General features: G+C 40.8%; 1 protein-coding gene across 2 annotated transcripts in view; it reads left to right on the top strand.

Annotated features, from left to right (window-relative positions):
* GAN (gigaxonin) overlaps window positions 1-20,202 on the top strand; it is a 35,802-nt gene extending 15,600 nt beyond the window's left edge. The window contains exons 3-11 of one of the 2 annotated variants that reach the window (XR_003252302.1): window positions 173-390; window positions 1,491-1,612; window positions 2,093-2,205; window positions 3,267-3,416; window positions 4,539-4,675; window positions 5,246-5,374; window positions 11,201-11,310; window positions 12,121-12,421; window positions 17,421-20,202. Coding sequence is in view for 1 of the 2 variants with exons in the window: in XM_026058580.1 (XP_025914365.1) it covers window positions 173-390; window positions 1,491-1,612; window positions 2,093-2,205; window positions 3,267-3,416; window positions 4,539-4,675; window positions 5,246-5,374; window positions 11,201-11,310; window positions 12,121-12,302 (1,161 nt within the window). In the remaining variant the exon portion in view is untranslated. Of the gene's footprint in view, window positions 1-172; window positions 391-1,490; window positions 1,613-2,092; window positions 2,206-3,266; window positions 3,417-4,538; window positions 4,676-5,245; window positions 5,375-11,200; window positions 11,311-12,120; window positions 14,301-17,420 lie in introns of those variants that run through there. The other variant, XM_026058580.1, reaches the window with a different exon arrangement.
* The last annotated feature ends 3,607 nt before the right edge of the window (window positions 20,203-23,809 follow it).

Below are 23,809 nucleotides of genomic sequence, written 5' to 3' on the forward strand. Positions count from 1 at the left end.
TTTGAAGACTTCATCTGTTTTCTTAGCATTGTGATAAAGATTTTGTTATTGCTTCCAGATACCAAAAATACTCTTCAAGTTTTGATCGATGCAGAAGTTTCTGTATGTACGAGTGCATTAGTGCTGTTTTGTGAAGTGTTGGCAATATTCTTCCGTTTATCTCATTCTGCAGGTTCACATGAAGGATGTTATGTCAGCAGTGTGGGTTTCGGGCTTAGATGCAGCATACTTACGTGAGCAGATGATGAGCGAACCGCTGGTACGGGAGATTGTCAAGGAATGCAACAACATTCCCCTCACGCCCCCGCAGCAGGGAGAGGCGATGCTGGCCTCCTTCAAGCCCAGGGGTTACTCCGAGTGTATAGTGACCGTTGGGGGAGAAGAAAGGGTGTAAGTATCGAGTGGCGTTACAAGCCGTCGCAGGTGGTAAAGTAGAGGCAGCTAGCATTCACAGCATGTCTGAAAACACAACGTGACGAGAACATGTGCATCTAATGTGTACGTGCTTRTTGCTTTATCATTTGAATGTTTTTAGGTTGGTCAGCTGCACCTAAAATGCCTTTGAATGATTCAGCAATAAATAGTTAATTTTTGACAATTTTCTTAAATTCAACATAGAGTTTTTAAGTTTAAAAACTAAACTCTTTCATGTTGCTTCATATGTGTACAATATCATATAAATGTTATCAATCTAAGTCTAATTTTATTCTTARGATCTTTTGCTTAGGGAGGTTCATTTAAAAAAAGAAAAAAAGCTTACAGTAGGACATATTGTTCTGTTCAGGAAGTGGTGGGTGTTTTGTAACTGAATAGATTTTATCCAAAATAAGCACAAAACATTGGTGAAACTAAAGATCTGAAAACCACCTATAATAAATCTTAAAAATAACGGACATGTCCTCCGCTTTGACTGTTTTGTTTATAATAGCTGTGGTTCCGAAGAAAAGTATTTATTGGTGCATCTGAGATGCCAGATGAAAGTTCCTGTTCCACAGAATAATTCCTTTATTTTCTTGAGTATCCCCTGCAGTAGAGGGGAGGGGTTTGTCCTATGTTTAAATGAATTTAGGGCTTTGGTATTTGCTCTTTATAGAAGTGCAATAAAATACTCAAAATCTTGCACTTCAGTTTGTGTATCATTTTACAAAGAGATTACTAATAGGCTGTATCAGTGCTTTTAGTTGATTAAAAATATTTTTAAAATTAAATTATTTAAAAATATTACAGGCAGATATAGTAAGAATGAGGTGCACCTGTTTTGTCTCCAGTCTGTACACAATTAAATTTATGCACATTTGACCTGTGGGGCAAATTTATTAAAACTCCTCCTTACCAGGGAAGTGCCACATTTTATGAATGTGTGTTAAGTCATGTGTGTTTCAGACAAAGTTGCTAACAACTAACTAATAAACTTATGTCTGTTTCTCTGTGTGCGCTTTTTTCTTATCTTTTTCCTTCTGCCTTCCCTTCCCACCTGCCCCCGCGTTCAGATCACGGAAACCCACCTCAGTGATGCGGTGCATGTGTCCTCTTTACGATCCCAACAGACAGCTCTGGATTGAACTTGCTCCGATGAGTATTCCACGGATCAATCACGGAGTGCTGTCGGCAGGTACAGGGGAACCTTGTGTTTGTAAGGCTGATAGTATGGAAACTTAGCAGTGCCTCAGAATCTGAGATACGCTTTATAATATGTTTTTTCCCTCAGGATTAATGGCACTGGGGTTATTTCTTGCTTCTCCTTTGGCTGCCCAGAATGCTACTTTATTCTGTGATAATTCCCGTCATCTGAACATTGTAGAATAACTTTCATATTTTGCAGGAGTCTGCTACAGCTGTTTCTCCAGGAACATTTCATGTTTTAAGTAAATTGTAGTTAGTTGCTGCATCACTGAATTTGTTGAAGATTATCTGCAGTGATAGGCTGGAGTATAGTTGAAGATATGTGCTTTACCTCCTTCAGTCCAGTTTGACCTGTGACCAGTCTGAGTCTCTTAATGAATTCAAAGATGCAGCTAACCAGTCTTGTGGTCTTGCCAAGTGTACAGATGTGAATCCTGTTTTTAAGATCACATTATATTTTGTTTTACAGAAGGATTTTTATTTGTGCTTGGTGGTCAGGATGAAAACAAGGCAACGCTAAGCTCTGGAGAGAAGTATGATCCAGATACCAATTCATGGAGTTCCCTGCCACCGATGAACGAGGCAAGATCACTATCTAAATCTTGATTTAATTATTCACTTTGGCAAAACGTTCATTTGCTTCTGCAAAATTTTATTCTGAACCTCCAGTCATTTGCATCTTATGCATTCAGGATCATGGTGCAGACTGCCCTCTGTTTATTTCTCTGTAGTTACTTTTGGTCCGGTAATGACTATAGGATCTAGAAAATACTACTTATTGGGCAAGAGCTAGCTGTAAAGCTGAACTACAGAATTTCATGAATTACACGTTTAGTTGGTCATATAGTGTCCTTAATGTCTTCTGTATACTGGCTGCCTTAAAAAATAAAAATAAATAAATATATATAYACACACACACATATTATATATATGTATTTCCCTTCTGTGTTATGCACAAGAGAATTCCTTATATGGACAAAGGGATTGAACTATGCAGAAACAGACAGAGGACTACAGAATTTGGCTTGTGCAGGCATTTATATTTAATTTTGGTTTGAGCTAATGTTTCCTCTTCATGTTTGCATTCCATCAAAAAGTAACAGTTTATTATATGTAAACATATATCCTTAATATGCCTATGTTTTATTTTCTTGATGAAGGTCTTTTTATTAAGAAATTGTTTTTCTTAAGCAAAGGCTGTTGTTGGCATAGGCCTGTACTTGCACTTAAAGGAAACCCAATGTTGTAGTCATGATGCATTATTTTTCATGTTTTCTGTGAATAAGATTGAGTGAGGTTAGATGTGCTCCTATACAAGAAAATAGCAGAGTTGTCTTTCTGCAGAACTATGGGTCCAAACTTTGACAGCAGCAGCTTCATCTAGTAGACCAGTACTATGCAAACTGRAACGCAGCTAAGCACTGTTTTTTAATTTCCGTAGTCTCTTTTGATTTTGCTGTTCTATCTGTTTGAATACTGTTTTCTTTAGAGATTTTTAAGAACAACAATATCTAGAATAACATTTAAAAAAAAAAAAAAGACAAAGTCTCAGCAGTAATGCTGCAGACAGATACGAGAAAAAAGATGGTAAAACATAACTGCTGCTGTAAATAAATCAGTACAATGTTGRTGTTATTCCTTAGGCACGGCATAATTTTGGTGTGGTAGAGATTGATGGAATTCTGTATATTCTGGGAGGTGAGGATGGTGAAAGGGAGCTAATCTCTATGGAGAGTTATGATATTTATAAGCGGACCTGGACCAAGCAGCCAGACTTGACCATGGTTAGAAAGGTAAGAACTCCATCGTATGATCATATGTTATAGCATTGTTTATTGTTAAACAGTTAGGGTCAAAATATACGTTGGCCATTTGTTTCAAGTAAAAGCTGCAACAAACCCTCCTCAAACGGAGAGGAGGGAGAGCAGCTTTATATCAAAACCCARCTGCTGCTGGCAGTTCTCATGGGCAGCATTGCGCAACAGGCGGTGCGGGAACCCGAACCCCTCTCTCACTCTGTCTTGCTTGTCATCCTACCCCTGCCCCAGTTTTAAACTTCCGTAGTGTTTTATTCTTTCTAAGAGGTTTTTTGTTCTTTCCCCTTCTGGAGATCAGTCTATAGTGTTGAGTCCTAAAGTGGTGGAAGGAAGATTCTTTTAGTCCTCTCTTAATGCTTGTTCAACTTTTGCCATTCAGAATGAGGTAGGAGAGGACTCGTTTGCTACACTGTTCTCTTCAGCAACAAAAATAAATGTTACGAGAAAATGTTGCATCTACACTCGCAGGCAATTAAACATTTAAAAAACTAATCATTTAAGGCTATATAGTTAACTTCATTGCTGCTTACTACAGAGAAAATGAACTTTTTATGCAGACTGTTTTTGGAGAATTGTCACAGAGCAGATGATAAAGAAAAATTAAACTGAAGGCAACATTGTGCAAATTGAACTGTAACAGCATTGCCCAGTATGAGCAATACTTTAACCTCACTTTTGCTGTRTTTTATTCCCTTTGTTTTCATAATAAATGGCCTAATGTTCAGGGTGGTAGTCGCTAATATAAAGCCTGTATTGGTTAGCTAGTTAAAAGGAGCAGTTTTATGCTCATATTTCTTTTCGACCTGGAAGTGAAATCAGGTAAAGAAATTTGAACTAGTTCTCCCCCACCTCTCCCCTTGTGCTTAGAGACTATTCTTTGCGAAAAACTCAACTTGTGTTATGATTATGAGCGTAATTAAGACTCCTCTCTGCCTTGTTGCTTAGACTGTGTTTTATTTATTTTGATTAAGCTTCCTGACATGATTTTTCTAACACTTAACACTCTCTATTAAACAAGATTCTTTAGTTTTGAGCTCTTGATATTGTGTGCAACTTTGGGTGTTTGGTTTTGTTTTGTTTTCCCCCCCTTCATTCAAGATTGGCTGCTATGCAGCTATGAAGAAGAAAATCTATGCAATGGGTGGAGGCTCCTATGGAAAACTCTTTGAATCTGTGGAGTGTTATGACCCTAGGACTCAGCAATGGACAGCAATTTGTCCTCTAAAAGAGAGAAGGTGGGTGACAATGGAAATAAAATCTAGATTACAAGAATATATTCAGTGAGAACCTTCCAAAACAGTTAGAAAAGTGTACTCAACTTCCTTTTACTTTTTAAAAAGGAGTTGATTGTTAATGTCATCAGTGTTGTATCAGTATATACTTGATAACCTGTATGGTTCCTTTAACGCTGAAGYGCTGGTCCTCTGATAAGAGGAAGTTGTCTTTGTTTCTCTGAAGAATACCTAAGATGTCTGTTAGAGTCCTATGAGTTTCAGCGTGCCTTTCTGAATCACGGTGGCCTGCAGTTGTAATGCCAAGATGTGGCCGAGTAATGTGTCAGAGTTATAAATACATCCTGATGTTACAAGCAATACTACCCTGATGCAAACTGAAAACCAAAAACCAAACACAGATAAATGCTTTATTGTTCTGTTCTTTCACGTGGTATGGCTTACAGTTCACATCCATGACTCATCTAATTTTGTTGATTATGCAAGATGCCCAGAACAGAGAAAATTCAGAAGGATATGTAGAATGGTTTAGATGCATCACAACTTTGCCTGTTTTCTTATTTGAATTCTCAGATTTGGTGCAGTGGCCTGTGGAGTTGCCTCTGAGCTTTACGTGTTTGGTGGGGTCAGAAGTCGTGATGACAGTCAAGCCAGTGAGATGGTGACATGCAAATCTGAATTCTATCATGACGAGTTTAAAAGGTAACTAGCCACAGCTATTAACATAGGAAATACATAATTTAGATGCTCATCTGTCCATTTCACCTCCACTTGAAAGCATATTAGACACTTAAAAGCTTATTAGACCTTTGCTGTGCATCTCTGTTGCTCATTTTACCTTGTAACACCCCTAYGGGGTCATGCAGTGGCTTGTCCCTCTAAGATACCACACTGGGCTCTTGATGTGTGACAGGGCCACCATGAAAAGTCCTATCTGTACCTGAAAAGGAGAARCATCATGACTGAAAAGTGGTTTGCCTGGCTCTTCGCCTGTGCTCTGCAGTTTCCCTAAGTTCACAACACTGCTGTCACCACCCTTTACTCATGCCCCAGGCTCCTAGGGACTGCTTGTGGAGAAATGTAAGAATATATAGCAATACTTCCCCCTGGTCCAGGCCCGTTCCCAAAGACTTGCAGCTTAGGTGGTTCCTGAGCTAGAGCTGCTGAATTAAGATATTTCATGGATTTCTGTTCCTAGCATTCATCTGATTGCTGTTTGAATCCACGTAGGCTTTTGCCATAGGAAGGACGCTGTGGATGCTATGCATTTCTCGGTTATCTCTGCACACTGTGTATGGCTAATCTCTTTGTGTTTGTTTTGAATCTGCTTCTTAGGACTCCATTTGTTATCTCCTGGCTCTTGTATTAAAATCCACCTTAGGCCTTATTACATGTGGTAACTATTCAGAACATAATTTGTGTTAGACAAAATTTTGCATGGAGTTCAGCTTATTTTCCAGGAATAATTGACAAGCTTTGGTACCTCCCATGCTTTCTTCTTGCATATAATTATAAATTGGATGTCTTATTTCAATGTAGTTTATAAAGAAACTGTCAGATATTTCAAGGATTGTTGACAGTGGAGGAGATTAATACATCTGTATTACAAAATCAAGACTGATTTATGACTGTGACCTTTATAAAAGCACATGAAAATAAAATAGTAGGGTGTAAGTTTACGATATAATTATCTCATAAAATGTGGTTGTAAAGAGACTTCAGTTTCTGCATGAAAATATCTTCTCTGCTCTAAGTAGAGTCCAAAATAAACAGCTATAATCAAAAGAAACTGGAGAAGAAGAAATACTCTTCAAAGTGACTATAAGAAGCAGGCAGATGAGATAGCTTATTGCTCCTCATGTTCCATAGTGACTTCTCATCCTTTGAGGGTGTGGAGAAATGTTAAAGCGAATAAACTTCTGGGCAAGAGTTCTTCCAGAAGGAAAGAATTCCAGCAGGAAATACTTCCCTACCTCCCAGTTGCTATTTCTAATTGATTTGCTTGAAATGTTTCCAGACTGACTCTGTTTTTTGAAAGGTGGTATATAGCTCAAGATTCTCACCAGTGACTGTAAATTTCTAGTCTCCTTGGTTGCTACAGATTAAGCTTTCCTAAAGCGTAATTAGAAAAAGTTTGCAAGTCCCAGCCTTGATTGTAGGTGAGTTCTCACTGCCACCTACTGCCTGCAATGCAGTTGTATAGCTGGCAGTATTTCCAATATAATTACATTTTTACTTGGTGGCATCCCAGAGATTTTCCTAGATTCATGTAAAAATATAATAAAAATCCAGCTGCTTCAACTCTTGAATGGTGTTAAATTATGGTATTGATACTTATGGAAGTGTCAGTATTTCTTCCCCCATAACTGTCAATCTTCCTTCAAAATATTCCAGACCAGTTGGTCTTGGGTTGGTGGTCCTTTTTCCTCCCCTGACACCTGTTGATAGATGCAAGGTTAGGATAGGTAACTGGTTTCTATTGAAATGTAGCACCCTGTGTAGCGTGTGAGTGGCATGTGAGCTGTGCTGGCACAGAGGAAGGTGAGGTGGAAGTGAGTAATCTCCCTCTACGTACTGGAGGAGGCATGTGTTGAGGGCTGCTGAGCTGTCCAGGCTTTGTCTCTGCTCTGATAGTTTGGGCTTAGAAACTTGAAGCATGTGTTTGCACTCCAGACTGTTCACAGGCGTGTGTCCTCCATCAGAAGTGGAGGGCAGGGGAGACCAGAATAGTTACTGCTTTTGCTTCAGTAGTAAATGCTGCTACTCCAGCTTTAACTCTTGTTTTCCTGTGTTTGAAGGTCCACTAGTTTCCTCCCCGGAGTGGTGTTAGTTACCAGAAGAGGGTGCTGTGTTACCATGTTACTTGATAGTTAGCTCTAGCTCATGAGGACTAACAGTTATCCAGAGCTTCAGATTAATTCAGATACATCTGTGCAAGCTGAACACAGTCTGCTGTAGCCATGGTGGTGACTTTGCTACCTGAGCAGTTGTACCTACTTGAGGAAGAGGGAAAATAATCATAAAGGGACCTCACTACAAAACAAAGTGACCAAATATTCCCCTGCTAATACCAGGACAAAATACTTTCTGCTGTCTGGATGGTRCTTGTTTACTTTGCAGTACGACTGAGACTGGAGAGTTAACATAATTTCATTGTAATAGTGGCCTGCGAGCATCAAATGAAGGCAAGTTGACTGTTTCTGGAAAATGCAAGACTCATTTCTTCAGCTGATTCAGAAATAACAGAAAACAAATCTAAATCACTTTATTTTGAGTGAAGGAGTAAATCTCCTAGTTTTAAAATATTCATCAAGCTAAAAATTTTTCTTTTAAAAAAAAAAAAGGTGGAGAGTGGGAGACAGGGACAGCAGAAGGGTAATCTTGGCTCAGTGATCCAATATTTGTTTAGTCTGTAGAAATAGGAAACCTTAAGTACATATCGAAGATCTCATTGAGTTAGTCTTTCTTTTGGCCAGAGTTTATAATGTATGACATGGCTTTGTGTTTCATGTAGATGTGTGGACACCTGAATGGTGTCTGTATACACTTTTTTTTTTCAGTGTGGATATTTGGAAATCCTTAGAGTGCAAAGTGCCTGTGGGATTCTTTGCAAATGCATGATAAAACTGCTGGTGGAGCTCTGGCCTTGAGTACAGCTGCTGCTGCATTTACTGGTGTTCTGTAAATGTGGGGTAGGCCTTCTTTCTGCTAGCTCCTGATACAAAATTACTTATCAAAATTTGCAGGGTGGGGGTTTTTTGTTTTGTTTCTGGGGGGGGGGGGGGAATACAATGAGAGATGCTTGTTCAGGGGCAATACTTGGTAAGCACCACTTAAAATAATTCTCTTTGCTACTGAAACATCACAGAAACCCTCTAAACAGTATGTAAATAGTAAGCTAAATAATCTTATGCCATAGTATTTGTAGCTAGGAAGATGCTCCTATGCAGTGCGYGGGAATCTCATCCAAAGGAAATGCTGCCTATACAAATGCAATGAGAAAGCGAGCTGGCTGCCTGGCAGCGCGTCAGATAAGAGGAACACTCACGAGATTTCCATTCGCTTGTAGGCTTCGTGACTCAGCTGGTATGAGCTTAAGGTGAGGGGTCTGAAATAGGTTGGTTCTGTATTGCCTCTGTTTTACTCCCATCTGGAAATAAAATAGTTACCATCCTGCTTATTAATTACAGCTGTTTGGATGGATTTTTAGTTGATACCACTTCAACCCCCCCAAAATCGGGATTCCTTCCCCTTTTAATTTCAGGGGAGGCCCATTTTGGTTTCGTATTGCCCGTTTTTGTCTGTAGTTACAAAGGAACATGTCATCTCTGTTCTTCTCAGAGTCCGTTTTAGTAGAGCCATCCCAGGGAATTGCGCAGCAGAGCTGTGCTCCAGCGAGTGCTTTCAAATTCCTGAAGACTCCGACTTTCTTGTCCTCRTGTTTTTTCATGCTGCTCAAACGGTAGGCAAATGATCAACCCGCATTAAGCTGGAGCCCAGTCAAGTTCTGATGAAACGTGACCCCTTGCCCTTCCTGTCTTTGTTCCTTCCGAGTTTTAACTGCTAAAACTGCTGTACGCATTCCTAAAAAGTTGGGGCTGTTTTTAAAGTATATGTGTTGGGAAAGGTTGAGAATGAATTTTCACAAGCAACTAAAGATACTTTAAATTTTTCTTTTCTTGATGTGCAGTAGCAAAATGTCTGGGTCCTGCGCTGTATTTCTGTTCGTTTAAACTCCRAATCCATGAGTATCTAGCACTGGCAAGCCCCCAAAGTTCACATGATTTCCAGCTGCTCCATCAATAGCTAGAGTAAAAACCAGGTTTTGCTTTTCAGTGAGACATCTCCTCTCTGGGCTGTGTGCTGAAGCTCAGCACGCTCAACTCATTCTGTGTTCTTCCCTTCTCTGATACAGTCCTGTTCTTTTTTTTTTTTTCTCCCATGTTTTTTTGCTGTTTATTCAACTAAGTTGAGGTAACTTGGTGGTGCTAGAATGCACTGCAAATATTGAATATGCCCCCTTACCACAGTAAGGGGAAAAAAGCTGATGATACATGCTAAAAGGTGTTTTGCTGTCTAACAGACYTTCTGAATGACTATAGAAGACTTCACTTTTTTCCCGTTGTTAGTTCATCTGTTGTCCTCTGCGGCAGTTACACGGGTTCCCGTGCTTTCTGCGGACTCCTAAGCCTTCCCTGTATAGCACAGACAAAGTGACGGACAGCTTATCCTTTAGTGTGGCCTTTAAAAATTGATGTCTCTCTCCAAGATAATGGCTGTGTATCAGCATCTCCTTCAGCCTCAAAAAGGCTTACCTCTGAGTCATGAGTTAAGATGATGCAGGGTTTTCAAGGGTCAGCAGTTTCCATGAAGATATTTCCTAACTCTTCCCTCAAATTAACCAGGTATGGCAATGAAAATACATAGGATGCTTGTAAAAGGTTTTTCAAATTTCTCTGTTCTCTGTAAACTATTAAAATATTGGACTCCCTCTAGGAGAGGTCACCTAAAATAGTCTTGATTTTACATCTTAAGGGTCTGTAAATAGTAACTATGCCAACATCTGCAAAAGTTCAGCAGCAATCTGCAGAAATTTGTTTCAAAGCCAWAAGGAGGATGCTGACACATCTGGATAAATGGGCCATCTTTATAAACCAGTGTCTCACAGAGGAGTGGTAAATACATCCATACTTAGCTGGTTTCCAAAGGCTTCAACGTGGAAAACTGCTCTTCACTCTGTGGGAAGATCAGGCTGATGTAGTGCTGAAACAGAGGCATTTTTAAAGTGACCATAAGGGATTTTAAAGATTTCAGTAGGAGCTAGGAAGCAACTGAAAAGAGCCTGATATGCGGTTGGGAAGTTCTGCTTCAATTCCAAGGAATGGACTTTTTTCTTTCCTCAAATCCCTTAACACTGAGTTTCAATCTTCTATCCCTTGTTTAAAATTAAGTATTGCCAAGTGCTGCATTCCTTATACTGCACATGGGATTTCTTGTCTCTGACAAAGTACAATTAAAGAAGTTGGGGAATTATGTGGGGGAAGGTACTGCTTAATAATAAGGCCTTGCTATAGCAACGTGTTATTTCCTCTGCTATGTACTATTAAGATTTCTATGCTTTTATGGCTATGCTGATTTTAAGACAAAGTTGCCTAAAATTTTCCCTGTAGGGAAAATTGACTGTTATAGCTGTTGCAGAAAAGGCTCTCCTGTAKGCCTGCTGTCTTCCAGAAGAGCATACTGGGTGGCTGCAAGAAAAATTTATTCCAGATAGATTACACAGATGAGTGGAGCAATCCTGAAATAAAGTAACCTCAAGATAAAGTATCCCAAACTTTCCGAATAGCAGTACCAGTTACTTTTGCTGGCTRTGAGGCCTGATCAACTAGACAACACTTCCAACTTTTACATAGGAAATTAACTTGTATGCTCTGCTTTTCATTCAAATAGGACAGCTGGAAAAAGGACCTTTTTTTTGGTGCTCAATAAAAATAACATACCAAAATCTTATTTTATTTATTTTTACAGGTGGATTTATCTAAATGACCAGAACTTATGTATCCCAACTAGTTCTTCTTTCGTGTATGGAGCTGTGCCTATTGGAGCCAGCATTTACGTGATTGGAGATCTTGATACAGGTTAGAGTTGAAACTAATAATTTCCTGTTGCYTGTTGTCTTCAAGTCTTTTAAATACTTGGTGCTAATGAGTCTGATTTTTAGAATTAAAGGCTAGGACTTTAATTCTTTGTAATTCTGAACTATTTTCTGTTCCAGTACTGTTGCCCTCAGGGGAGATGTGCTAGATTTACAGAAATGTGCATGTAGGTTTTGTACATTGGACCTTTTCAGAAACAAAATCAGTAGTACAAGCATTTGGCTGATTAGCACTGCAAAGATGAGGAGAAAAGACCAAGATGAACAGCATAGTATTGCATTAGTTTAAATATAAGAAAAAAAGTTSGTGTCTGTGGGTTTTTTCTCCACCTTTTCAGTGGTGAGCAGGTGGTTCTGCATTTTGTGGACATCATCCTGTGGCTCACACAGCTGGTAGCAGCTCTTGGCTCTAAATCCCAGCCGTATACAGGTGTACTTACAGATGTATTAAATTCTCCTCCCTCATAGCTTTCAGCAGCAGGCCAAATGCTGTAGGAAATGTTCGAAGGACTATACTTGCTTTCATGGCTGTATATAGATATATATGTGTGTACGTATATAGACTGTCTACAAAATATGAAAAAGCAAATTCAAAATCTGGTGATTTTAAGTAGATAAATGTCTGTTTTCTTTTGAAAATAACTTTAACAATATATCCAAAAACTGTTTTGAGATTGTATGTGTGCTCTAGTGCACTCTAGTAATAAGTATTTGCCTTACTAGAGGTTAAATGTGCTGGTAGCTACAGTAGGCATTAACTTTTTTTTTTCATTCTTTGTGTGTGTGAGTTTAGGTACAAATTATGACTATGTTAGAGAATTTAAAAGAAGCACGGGAACCTGGCAGCGCACTAAGCCACTACTTCAATCAGACCTTCGCCGTACTGGCTGCGCAGCTTTGCGAATTGCAAACTGCAAGCTCTTCCGACTGCARCTTCAACAAGGATTATTCCGCATTCGTGTACATTCTCCATGATCCCTGTGCTGGAAGTGGAGGAGACTGGAAGAACTCTACGCAGTCCACCATAATATAGCTCTATATAAAGGAAAAGCTGAGAAATTGCAACTGAAACTTACACTGTATGCTGTGCTTTGGTATGGTAACTGTTTTTGTTTTAAATGCTTAAAAAGCTTGAGTCTCAGTTCATGTTTCGGGGACAAATAACTCTACGTATACATTAAAAGAAGAGATATAAAAATGAGATAAGGAAACACCTTCAGTCCTAACCATTTGGAGTTTAAACTGTGCTATCGAAGGAGTTTCTTTGTGTCTGAAACTGGTGGGAATTGGTATTCCTTTGACAAAGTTTGAAAGCAAAAACGATTTAAGGTGCATTTCCCCTGAGGGGAATAGATAAGGATGAATGTGCTATCTTGGACTGGATAGCTATAATGCACAGAAGCTATATGAAAACCAACCTCTCTGGTATACTGCAAAGACTGTTGTTTGACTGTAATGCCGTAGGAGATGTTGGTTGTTGCACCATTTATTTCTAGTCCTTCCTCAAAAGTTAAGGTCTGTGCCTAAAAATGGTGGAGGTGTACATATGTTTTTCATTCATTTGCAATGTTTTCATTCCTAAGAATATTTTTAATATATTTAAAATGGACTAATCTAAAACAGATACACTACAGATAAGTAAACTGTTTTTTCTATGCTGTCATTTGAATAGCCTGATGCACTGGTGTACAGAYGGGTGGCATGCATTTCTCTGTGGATTTTGGAGGCTGTTTTCTTGAAGTAAAGGGAAAAGATAATTGGAAAAGTTCATGACAATTGCTGCTCTTGGTAAAAGACAACAGAACTTGACAAATTAAAGAAAATAGGTTGTGTTCCTTTTTACTTCAGATGTTTTGCTAACTAAGAGTAGGGTTTTTAAGACTGAGGATTGTAGGAAGGTGCATTTTATCTCTGTTAGARCAAAGGTGGCATGTGACAAGGATATATTTGTTTTGCAGAAAACATGATTTTTGGACCATCAATTAAGGAAAATTGTACAGCAACTTTAAATTGGGATCAAAAGCTGGTTTATTAATGATTTCTATGCTAAGGTACAAAGTCTTGTTTACTACTGTTTGACTTTGAAAGCTGGGTTTTATGGTGTGGTTATAATGAAGAATTTAGTATCTTGCATTTTATTTCTTAAGTCTTGTTCACATCAGTAGTGATATTTGACTTATTCATAGTAAAGATCGGCTGGTAGAACATTTTACCTCACTTCTTGATTTCATTGTTGTTTGTGATAGGTGGGATATAACATATTTATTTAAAAAGAATAAAATGAGATGGAAATAGAATCGAAATTTCCTGCCCATCAGAAAGACTTTATATTACCAGTATTATAACTACATATAGTACTTTCCATTCTGCAACTTTGTGGACCTCAGACAGAAGCCAGTCTTTRCCCTCAGTTTTGTTAGTGTAAACGTTTGCAGTCATCTTTGTATCATTATAGATCTGCTGAGATACAATCCCAAATTAGTACAAAATAATTATATTTAAATATTCCTTTAAGAGACATTCTAAAACTTACTCCTGCTCATAATCCTTCCATAATGCTGATTCCTAGTTGGAATTACTCTGGTTCTGAGCAGTGAGGTGGGAAGGGGCAGCAGCTAACCCATTGACCACTATTTATTTTTTTATTTTTTGTAATGCTGAAGTGCTGCAAGACTTGAACTATATACATCAGTTTTCTGGCCTATATTAGTTGGCGTATTAGAAATTATATATATTTATGCATTGCAGTAAACTTGGTGTGTATATATATGTCTTAAAATTTTAAATTTATATATAATGCTTTACTACAGAAATGTGAACCACTAATTCTATCTTCAGCTGTCTTGTGAAATAAATCTCAAGTGCTGTTAGCTTATCCGTAAAACATCCCTTTTTCGAAAATTTTGCATTGATTAATTTTTTTCCTGAATAAGTGCTGAAATCCCATATTAAAAAATGATCGAATTGAATGTTTCCAAGTATCTATCTCACTTTTGAGCTTAGTTTTCTAAGTGGCTTAGAAAACTTCTGAAAATGTTATTTAAAATGTTGCAGGCTGCTATCTCTGAGTCCTTGTAGCTCCCCAGTACATTTGAGGGCATTCAGCATCCAGAAAAACTAAATAATAAATGCACATAATAACAAATAATGTATACATTAGCAGTGTTTTGCAGTTAAAGTTAGTGAACTAAATGTTTACACTTTGAGTAGGATTAACAGTAGATTTTCTTACTTAAAAAAAAAAATAAAGCAAACAAAAATCTGCTGGTAATTGGAGTGTGTTGCTAATACACTCAATTAGACTTGACCGAGGAGCTTAAATCTTGTCGCTTGGAATAGTTGCAAACTTAATTTCATAGCACACGTATACTCCTATAGCTTACTTCAAGATTGGAGATTGGGAGCCAAATCTCTAGAGACACTGTCACCTTAAGTTTCAGGTATGTAAGTTGTTGAAGATTTGGTATTCATTCAGTCTCAAAATTGGCTTCCTTGGTCCTGCTTCAAGCAAGGAGTTGAACCAGATTTCCAGTATGGATTAATTGGTGATTTTAGAATTCACGTTGCCCAACTACCTGCCTGACCCTCCTAGGGCTTAAAGTTGCAGTTCTGGGGACTTGGAGTAGCGTGTGGTGTGTGTTTTTGTCTCTGAGCTAGTGAGCTGGATCAGCTCCCAGAGAGCTGGTGCGAGGATGGGAACCTGAGGCTCAAGGTGGAGGAAGATGGAGCATGAAGCAGTAGAGCAGGACAGGAGGCTAGACCTGCCTCTTTGGGTGRCAACATGCCATTGATCAGGCTGCATCCTGCTGAGGAGCTGGGAGGAAAGCTGTCTGCGTCTCCGTGCTGCTGGTTTGCTCCGACTCCTTTTTATGTTGCAGCCTAGGTAGGGGATGGGGATGGTCCTCAGACTGCTTTGTCTGTGGGCCTGATCAGTAGATGATCCAGCCTAGCTTGTGGTTGTGCGTGGGAGAGAAGGGATGTGTCTTGGGGTCTGGTGAGCATATGTCTGTCTGTCTAGCTCTTAATCCACAAGCCCAGTGATGAGCGTATTTTTGGGGGAAGTGAAATAATCAGATTTTGGTTCCCTCCCAGTTTGGAGCAGGATTTAGAAACCAAGGTTCTCCTTTCTTCAGGGTGTGCCTGATGGTTCAGGTGGTTGTGTATAGCGAGATGGATAGTTACCTCTTTCTGGCTTTCTTTGGGAAAGAGATTATCTACTTCAGCAGTGGAGGGAGGATTTGATACCAGAGGTCCTGGGTGGAGGGAGGCAACCAGCCCAGACCACTGGGAGGTAGGATGTCTCACTGATGAACAGCTCTGGGTAGAACTGGATCTGCTGATAAAGGTCACCAGCCTGGCTGTCCTGGCTCTTCTGGGCAACTGCATAGCCCTTCGTAAGATGCCTGAACCCTGTGTGAAGCACCTTGTGAATTTTCCCCGTTTGCAGTCCAGGTTTAGGTGTTAGGGCAGTTTAGAAACTTGTTTAAGTTGTCCTTGCTAGGCACAGGAGCCTTGACAGCCATCCCACCTTAATTCACTGCTGTTCATGGATCAGCATTCTTAAATCCAGCCAGTTTCCTCAGATTTTTTTTTTTTTTAATAATTTTCTTAGTGAGCTCTCTGTGCAGTCTGCTGGTTTCTGAGAATCAGGTTTCTGAGCTCCTAATCTTCCCTGCTGATTTACTGAACTGGCTGCCTGGTTAGGGACCGTGAGTTCAGCATGGCATTGAAAAGTTCTTGAGGCCAATGTGTATATCACTTAAGAGTGCCGCTTGCTTTGCACGCACAGGGCCTAGAAGATGGCAGTAGGGGAGGCTTTCTTCCCTCCTCGCTCTAGCTCTTACCGTAATTCCCCCCCAAAAGTTCACTTTTTCTTCCTTTCTACACATGCCACAGATTACTTTTGGAAAAGCAAATTGCGAATTCAAAGAACAAAAGTTTGACCTTACAAATGGAAAAAAAAAACATATGCACACAAGTGTCCTCTGTGCTTGTTTTACATGTGTAGTCTTGTGGCTCCTTTGCGCAGAAGGTGATTACTGCTGTGCCCCTCAAACGGAAGTAAAGGTATAATGCACGAAAGCACTCATGAAACAAAACTTCTAGGTTTCATTCCAGGGGTTCTACCAGAAGTGGAAGAGACACGCAGCAGGCTTGGTGTTGTGCCTTGCCCAACCTGAGTTGAGAGACGCTCATGTTCCTCAGTGTTCAGTGTTGGACTGGACTTCAGATTCACATCCATTTTGTTTTTCTGGCCCTGAGGAAGGGACATTCTGCAGAGCTTTCTGTTTGGTTAGACCACAGCGAGGTCTGTCTTTAAAAGTTGAGGAATAGCTGATAAAACATTTAGTTTCTGTGAAAATGCTGTGTTAACTTGGCTGTTTCTGGTCAAGTGACTTGCAGTAGCTTTGAGGGTACCTTGTCTTTGAACTGAACCCAAGCTGATAAGAGGTGACACCAGAGAAGAGTGGTGAATCTGAAAATGAAGGCAAATTTACAAAATCAGCTTGCTAATCACTGCAGGCAAGCTGTGTCCCTTTTGCTTTTGATGGCACAAAACTCATGCAGTTTACCTTCTGAATCGAAATTCTTGCTGAAATAGGAGTGTTTTCATCAAAGCTACTGAAATGCCTGGTTTTCTTTATAAATTCCCCTTCCAGAAAACACCAGGCAGCTGAATTTCCTCTTTGCAATATTTTCTTGTGCCTGCATGGTTTGGTAAATGCACAAGTACGGAAGTGAGGGGGTTAGGGGGCTTTTTTTGCCCATTTTGACTGCAGTTTCTCTAGTCAGTTGCATAAATACTGTCTTTGTACAGTTTAAATGKTTTTGGGTTTTTTTGGTAATACACCTTTGCCATACAAAGTGCAGGATGCAATAACAAAGGAAAGCTGTTACAAGTGCCAAACTTCTGTTTTCCTCTATATGTAACAATGATTTAACTCTTCTGTTAAAATACAGGGGTGCTTAAAATTCACTGTGTTCCAAAAAGAGTAGTGGCTCTTCTTTAAATGAATGCTACTTAAATCACTGTAAATCCTTACATATCATCTTTGTTTTGTTTTTGATTTTTGTTTTAATGCTCTTCTGCAGGTTTGTGTTCCTCTTCACAGCTGCCTTGAAATGTCACTCCATGTGATGCATACGGACACTTTGCTCTTTATTAGCACACTAGTGCCATGCAAGTATATAATAATGGTAGCTGACTATAGGTTTTARTATTTAAAGTTATAAATACTTAGATAAAGTGCAATTCATTTGAATTAATCTTATCTGCAGAAGGAAAGTTGTGTCTCAGGAAATGTGATTAAGACCAGGGACACAGGCATAGTTAAGACAGTAACTTTGATATATTTTTGTGCCCCTCGCAGGGATGCTTTCCAAGGAGTTTTGTTTAATTTATGGTATGGATCCTTTCTGCCTCTGATGTAAGCATCAGGGCTTTATTTCTCATAACTCTTTGGAGTGTTTAAACAAYTTTTTCTAGGCTGTTCATTATGTAGGTGTTTGTTTAGCAGTTAGAAGCTACTGATTCTARGTTAGTTTGGAGTTTTTTGRTGTTGAGGAGATGGAATGGGTTACAGCCCGTATGTCAGGCATGACTGCTGTAGCCTTTTGACGTTTGCCRTTTTCTGTTATTCTTCCATATTTGCTGTTGCAGTTATCAGCTGCGTCAGGAGGATCTGTGTTTCTGTGGCATGCTACCTTTGAAAGGAAAAAGGGAGCTCTCTAGTCCTGTRAGAGTGGGAAGCTGACCCAATAATAGCTGATACACTGCAAAGCCAGGAAGATTCGGGTGAAGCACCACTCTTTCTCTGTAGAGGTCACATCCACGTGCCCTGAAGTTTATTGGTAGCTTGAGCCTCTTGAGCAGGCATCTCTGTGTGCTCTCCAGCTCCAGGCTAGTTCTTGAGAAATTTCTTGCTGTAAGAACTATTGCAGCCAGGCTTTGAAGTGACAGCTCCGATCAGCCGTGTCCTGCATGAGACTCTGTAATTTAACTGCTATTGTACTTCAGTAATCAATTCCTTTAAATTTTTGATTGCAGATAAGCTGAAAGAATAGATAAAACCTTTCTAAGTGCCTAACTAAATAAACATCTGCTAAAATGGATTAAATGTAATGGAGGAATTAAATTTTAAGCTGCTACCAACAGGTGATATATTATAAATTTGTTGGCAATAAAAAATCTTAAAGATTTTTCGGAATACCTTAAAATAGGTTATTCTAGATAGCTGCTTGTTATAAAAATAACCATCATATGTACAGGGTCAGATTTATTTAGGAATAATATTTGAAGGTTATGTGAAATAACTTATTGAAATGTCTAGAAAAGTGAGCTTGAAGATTGGAACTTTTCAATGTAATAGGCTAAGTGGTGTTGCCCAGKGTTTTTGCAGGGTTTCATGTGAATGACACATACCTGCAAGAGCACTTCAGTAAATGAACATGCTCAATGCAATTGCCTACCAGTGCCCTTGAGTTTTCATAATGAAATGAGAATATACTGAGCCCTTGTAAAAGCTGATGTATTTTATTACAATAACAAGATAGGAAGAAGCATCCCCAATATAAGTAATGTCTATTTTATTGATAAAACATGAAAAAGGCATTTTTTTAATACCAGTTGCTTCTGAATCACCACCTGATGCCCTTGATTTCTTCCTTGCCTTTCCTCCTTTCCTTCCTCCTTTCTAGGTAATGCCAAGATATCTTCTGGTTCTGTCAAGGGCAGTTTTTCATCTGTACTTTTAAACCCCATCAGAGCTTGTTAGCTCTGTGTGTTAAAGCTTCAGCTAGCCTGCGTCTGCTTTATTAATCTACCCATATTAATGGGAAAAYGTATTATCATCTTTGTCACTTGTTTCACTCTTAGTTCTTAAAAAAGCCAAGTATGTTTAATTATTAGAACAAGAACATGTAAAGCAGTACAGCAGGGTATCTGGCTGGGTGGTCAAGTTGAAGAGAGCTGACTTTCTTTAAAGCTCTTGTTGTTTTGTTCTGAAAGGGAGCCAAGGAGTGCCCTCTTAAGAAACACCTTCTCATAAACTTTTTTTAGACCCAGTCTTAAATTTTTGTTGGTGACTGTTAACATCCAAAAGACTCTTGGATTGCTTACAGAAACTGGGGATTCGTTCTAGCTTTTGCTTGCTTGGGGGGGGGGGGATGCTTAAGTCAATTTTAAGCTAAGCTTGTGTGTGGGTTCCCCCCCCCCCCAAATTCCCAAACCTAATGATTGACCTTGTAGCTGAAACTTTATATTTAAGGGTCTGCGTCTATATTTTGCAATCTATTGCGAGGATTATATTGATATCTTAGTTTAATTGATTTAAGCAGAAGCTGTGTTCTGGTGGACTTCTAAAAGGTAGCCTTAATATTGCAGCGTTAGCAGGGGAGGAAAGTTATCAGTAAAAGGACAAGATTCTCCTTATGCTGCGTACAGCCTTGCTGTGTGCATCTGATGGGACAGGAGGCCGTTCGTTCTGGCACAGAGCTGGTGTAATTGCCACCGCTTTTGCTGCCCTTGCTGTTTGGAAAAGTGGCGGGGATGTTGCCCAGATGCCRGAGGGATCTCTCGAGCCCCTGTTTGGCTGAGAACTATGCCCTGCAACACTCGTCACAACCCTGAGGAACCAAAGATGCAGCTCGCTGGGCATACCCCACCACGTCCTGCTGCCTCCTGGCCTCACTTGTTTTGTCTTTTGCTTTTGTTATTGTCACCGAAACACAGACTCGTTGGGGTTGGCAAGGACCTCAGGAGATCTTCTGGTTGGATGATCCAACCATCGTGGACCCAGCTCCATGGATGGAGACTCCACTACCTCTCTGAGCAACCTGCTCCAGTGTTCAACACAGCACAGTTTAAAAAAAAAAAGTCTTATTTTCAGATGGAATTTCAGATAGTATTTTGGTTTGTGCCCATTGCCTCTTGTCCCGTCTCTGGGCACTGCTGAGAAGAGTCTGGCCCTGTCCTCTTTACTGCCCCCATCTTTATATGCGTCGACAAGACCCCCCTGAGCCTTCTCTTCTCCAGGCTGAACAACCCCAGCTCTTTCAGCCTCTATTACTAACAGTGCTGTTAACATGATTCTTGCCCCAAATTTACTTCTGAACCTGTAGCTTTCCACGTGTGATGGGATCCAAGGAAGAACTTCTTTGGGTTTGAGGAAATCCGCCTCGAATCTGATCTTCCCGGGCCCTGGCTTTCTGCATGGCTTTGCATCCTTTAATTGCGCTCGGCATATGTGGGGAGAGTGCTTAACAGATGATGAAATGGCTTTTCATCAAGCTTATAAAACTGTAATGTGGCAGGTTAGAGATCACCTGAACAGATGTGAGCAATCCTGTATGTACAACACATGCAGCACCCTCCCCTGCATGGATTTTACTTGTGGCTGGAAGTCTTTGCCTTTTTGTCTATGGAGGAAAGCCCCTATTCTCAGCCACTTTTCTTTTCCTCCTCTGTCTTTTTTTAACTGCGTTTTGTCCTTCAATAAAATGCCAGAACCAGACAAGAAGCAAGGCAGAGTAATGCCATCGTCCAAGGACAGTTTACTTTAATTTCATTTTAAACGCATGTTTCTGGAGGAAAGGACCAAGGCTGACCTGCAGCTGCTGTAAAAAAAATAAAATTTTATATTGCTTGAAAGTAACTACTGTGCTTGTAAATGAGAGAAGCAGGTGAAAGACTGTCCTGATAATTTTTAAATTAGAAAACATGTTTTTTTTTTTAAAAAAAAAAAGGAAGTCTTTGCTTTGTTTTCTCTCGGCCTCTGCTCTGCGCTGCTTTTTCCTGTGACGTTGATCCATTATCTCAATAAAGCCTCRTTGATTTGTGTGTAATGTCTAATCAGGGCTCTTTTGCATGGAGTTCCCRCTTACACATTTACGCAGAAAAACTGTCCAAATAAATACTCACTTTCCATACYTGAGATCATATTTCTGTCCATTCCTTTGGGACCTTCAAGTATGCAGGTTTTGCACAGCTTGGAGAATAATAAAACAAACTACTTGCTTTTTTTTTTTTTCCTGCTCTTAAAGGTGCTATTTTGACATATTTTTGAATTCCTGACACTGTGCTTGAATTCTTAAAGTACCAATGCAAGCTAATAATCAGCTCTTGGCTTGTTCTGTTTTTTTGAGCATTCAGGACTTTGTGAAAAATGACTTTTTTTTTTTTTTTTTTTTAAAGACAGCTTCCTAACTGTAAAAGGCTTTAATGATCCCGAATGAAATGGGAAACGGCTGCCTCTTTTCTGTTTTTGTTTGTAAAGGCAAAACAAGAAATACTGTATGGGAAGTTCTGGTCTAAAATTTTAAGTAGCAGCTCCTATTGACTTTAAGTGTAGCAAGGATTATACCGACCATGCACAAATATTAGGCGTAAAGCAGGGGGCTGCACCAGTTGGCTAATTCCAGAGCTTTCAATGGGCATCGTGGCAGTTATGTAGTAAATAGAGATCTCCTTGGGCCGGATCCCAGGATCCGTCCGCGTGCCGCTGCCTGCGCAATTGGGATGCGCTGACCTCCGTGGCCGTCGGGGGTCCGGGTGCGGGACTGCAGCTTCTGCCTCCCACCAGCCTGATGAGCCCTCGGGCAGCGCGCGAGCGGCCGGCGAGGTCTGCCACCACCACGGGGCCGGCTGCGCCGTGGCAGCGGGAGACTGCCGAGATCCCGGCCGAGGTTAAATCCCGGATCCTCCTGCTTCGGGGAGGGCGGAGGAGCAGCGCCGCGGCCGGGCGGGTGCTCGGGGGCTGCTCGCGGCTCGCTGGCGGCCTGGGCAAGGACGGGGCCGCGCTGCCCCTAGTTGAGGTTTCTGGGCTGAGCAGCGTAGGGGATCAGCACWGGAGATCCTGTGTTTGTCGTAGCCAAATCTGAGGGTCGTGGAGGCGACGGAGCCGTTTCCGCAGGGTGGAACAGCGGGTGGTGGCGTCCGTGCCCGGGGTCCTCTGGCAGCCCGTTCCCCACCGCCTTCCTAGAGAGACCCGGCCTGTGTAACTGCTTTCCGGTTTGCGCGTACTTCATGTTTAATCATCTCAGGTGGGAGCCTCACGATTTGAGATTGTCTTAGTTTTGCCCCCAAAAGGAAAGAAATAGTATTTCTTTATATTGGAAGCTCTGCCTTAAGCGTTTGCCCTCTGTAAACCATGTTTATTGAGTGCCATGAGTATCGTAGGATTGGCTGAAGAGCTAAAGCGTGTATTGGGTGAATGGTCGCTTGTATGCTTAGTCTAATTTTGTCCTGGACAAATCTTCTATTTTAGCATAAGAGAATGAAACAGCGACTWCACTGATTGCTCCAGGTATGATGTCCGTATTGCTTGAGACAAGTAATGGGGCGATGGGGAACGTGGCGCCTTGCCGGAGCGCCCCGCTGCCGCRCCAGTGACGGGTCGCCACTCTTCTCTYGAACCCAAGGTCCCGGTACTTGCCGAGATGTTGTCAGAATATATTGTCGCCTTTTCTACGAGAAGTACGTCAGCGTGGCGTGGTAGAAACACACTCGCCCGGTCTTGTTTACCATCACCCACACGCAGCTTGACAGCAAGATTTGCTCCAGCTGTCAGGCTTTGACTGCGCTCTTACAGATTTGTTTACTGTTACTGGCTTTTATGTGCGTCCGTCTTCTGTGGGTCTTTTYGTGCTCTGGCATGCTCTGTGGGAACGAAGTTGTTCCTTATAGATGCTTAGTCCCAAGTCTTCGTGTGTTGCTTTAAAATCGGATTCGTGAGTCTATTTGGGCCCAACTTGGGAACGCTCTGCCTGACCTGCGCACATAGAGGTATTTCTGCTACAACCAGGGGAAAAATGAGAAGTAAATGCTTATCAGCCTCAATCAAACTATGCAATAAAAACCACCAGAGAGCTGCATTTTTCGTGATACCGAAGATGCGTGGCTCTTGTGTCCTTYCAAGTCCAGGCCTTGGTCCAAGGTTAGGAGAACGTGCGCTAAGTTGCTGCCCAGGAATCTTGCATCCAAATTGAGTCTTGTCTGCTGTTTCCCCTCCTCTTCCCCTCACTGCGYRGTTTGGTAGGCGTTTGGACTGTGAGTAACGTGCTGTCCAAAGTGCATCCCTCCTGTGGGTCTTGGCAGCTGGAGCTTGTCTCGTGAGTCCGCCCGTGTGGTTTACCCAGCAGCGTAAACCGGGGGCCGCTCTGTAACACGTGCACCTCTGGTGGAGAGTGCTCTGGGCTTTTAATTTTCCCTGGGCCCCTCCAGGTGCTTGTTGTAGGTCTTGCTCATGTCCCCGTGTCGTTTGGTTGTGTGTCTGGTGCTGACAGTAAAGAATATCCTTGACGTCTCGAGCRCAGCCTAAGTTGGTCTTCGTTTCCACTGCTTGTGCACACGCACGCGCGCGTTTCTGTCGCTCCCATCGCAGTTCAGGGATTAAATGCCCCCGTGGTGAGGACCGTCGTTAAAGATTCCTTATTTTCCCTTTGTTTCGTTTTCTTTGGTGAAGTTTGTTCTGTCTTTCTGTGTT

Source organism: Apteryx rowi, unplaced genomic scaffold (assembly GCF_003343035.1).
Source record: "Apteryx rowi isolate R43461 unplaced genomic scaffold, aptRow1 scaffold_1, whole genome shotgun sequence".
In the NCBI taxonomy this organism is placed as follows: domain Eukaryota; kingdom Metazoa; phylum Chordata; class Aves; order Apterygiformes; family Apterygidae; genus Apteryx; species Apteryx rowi.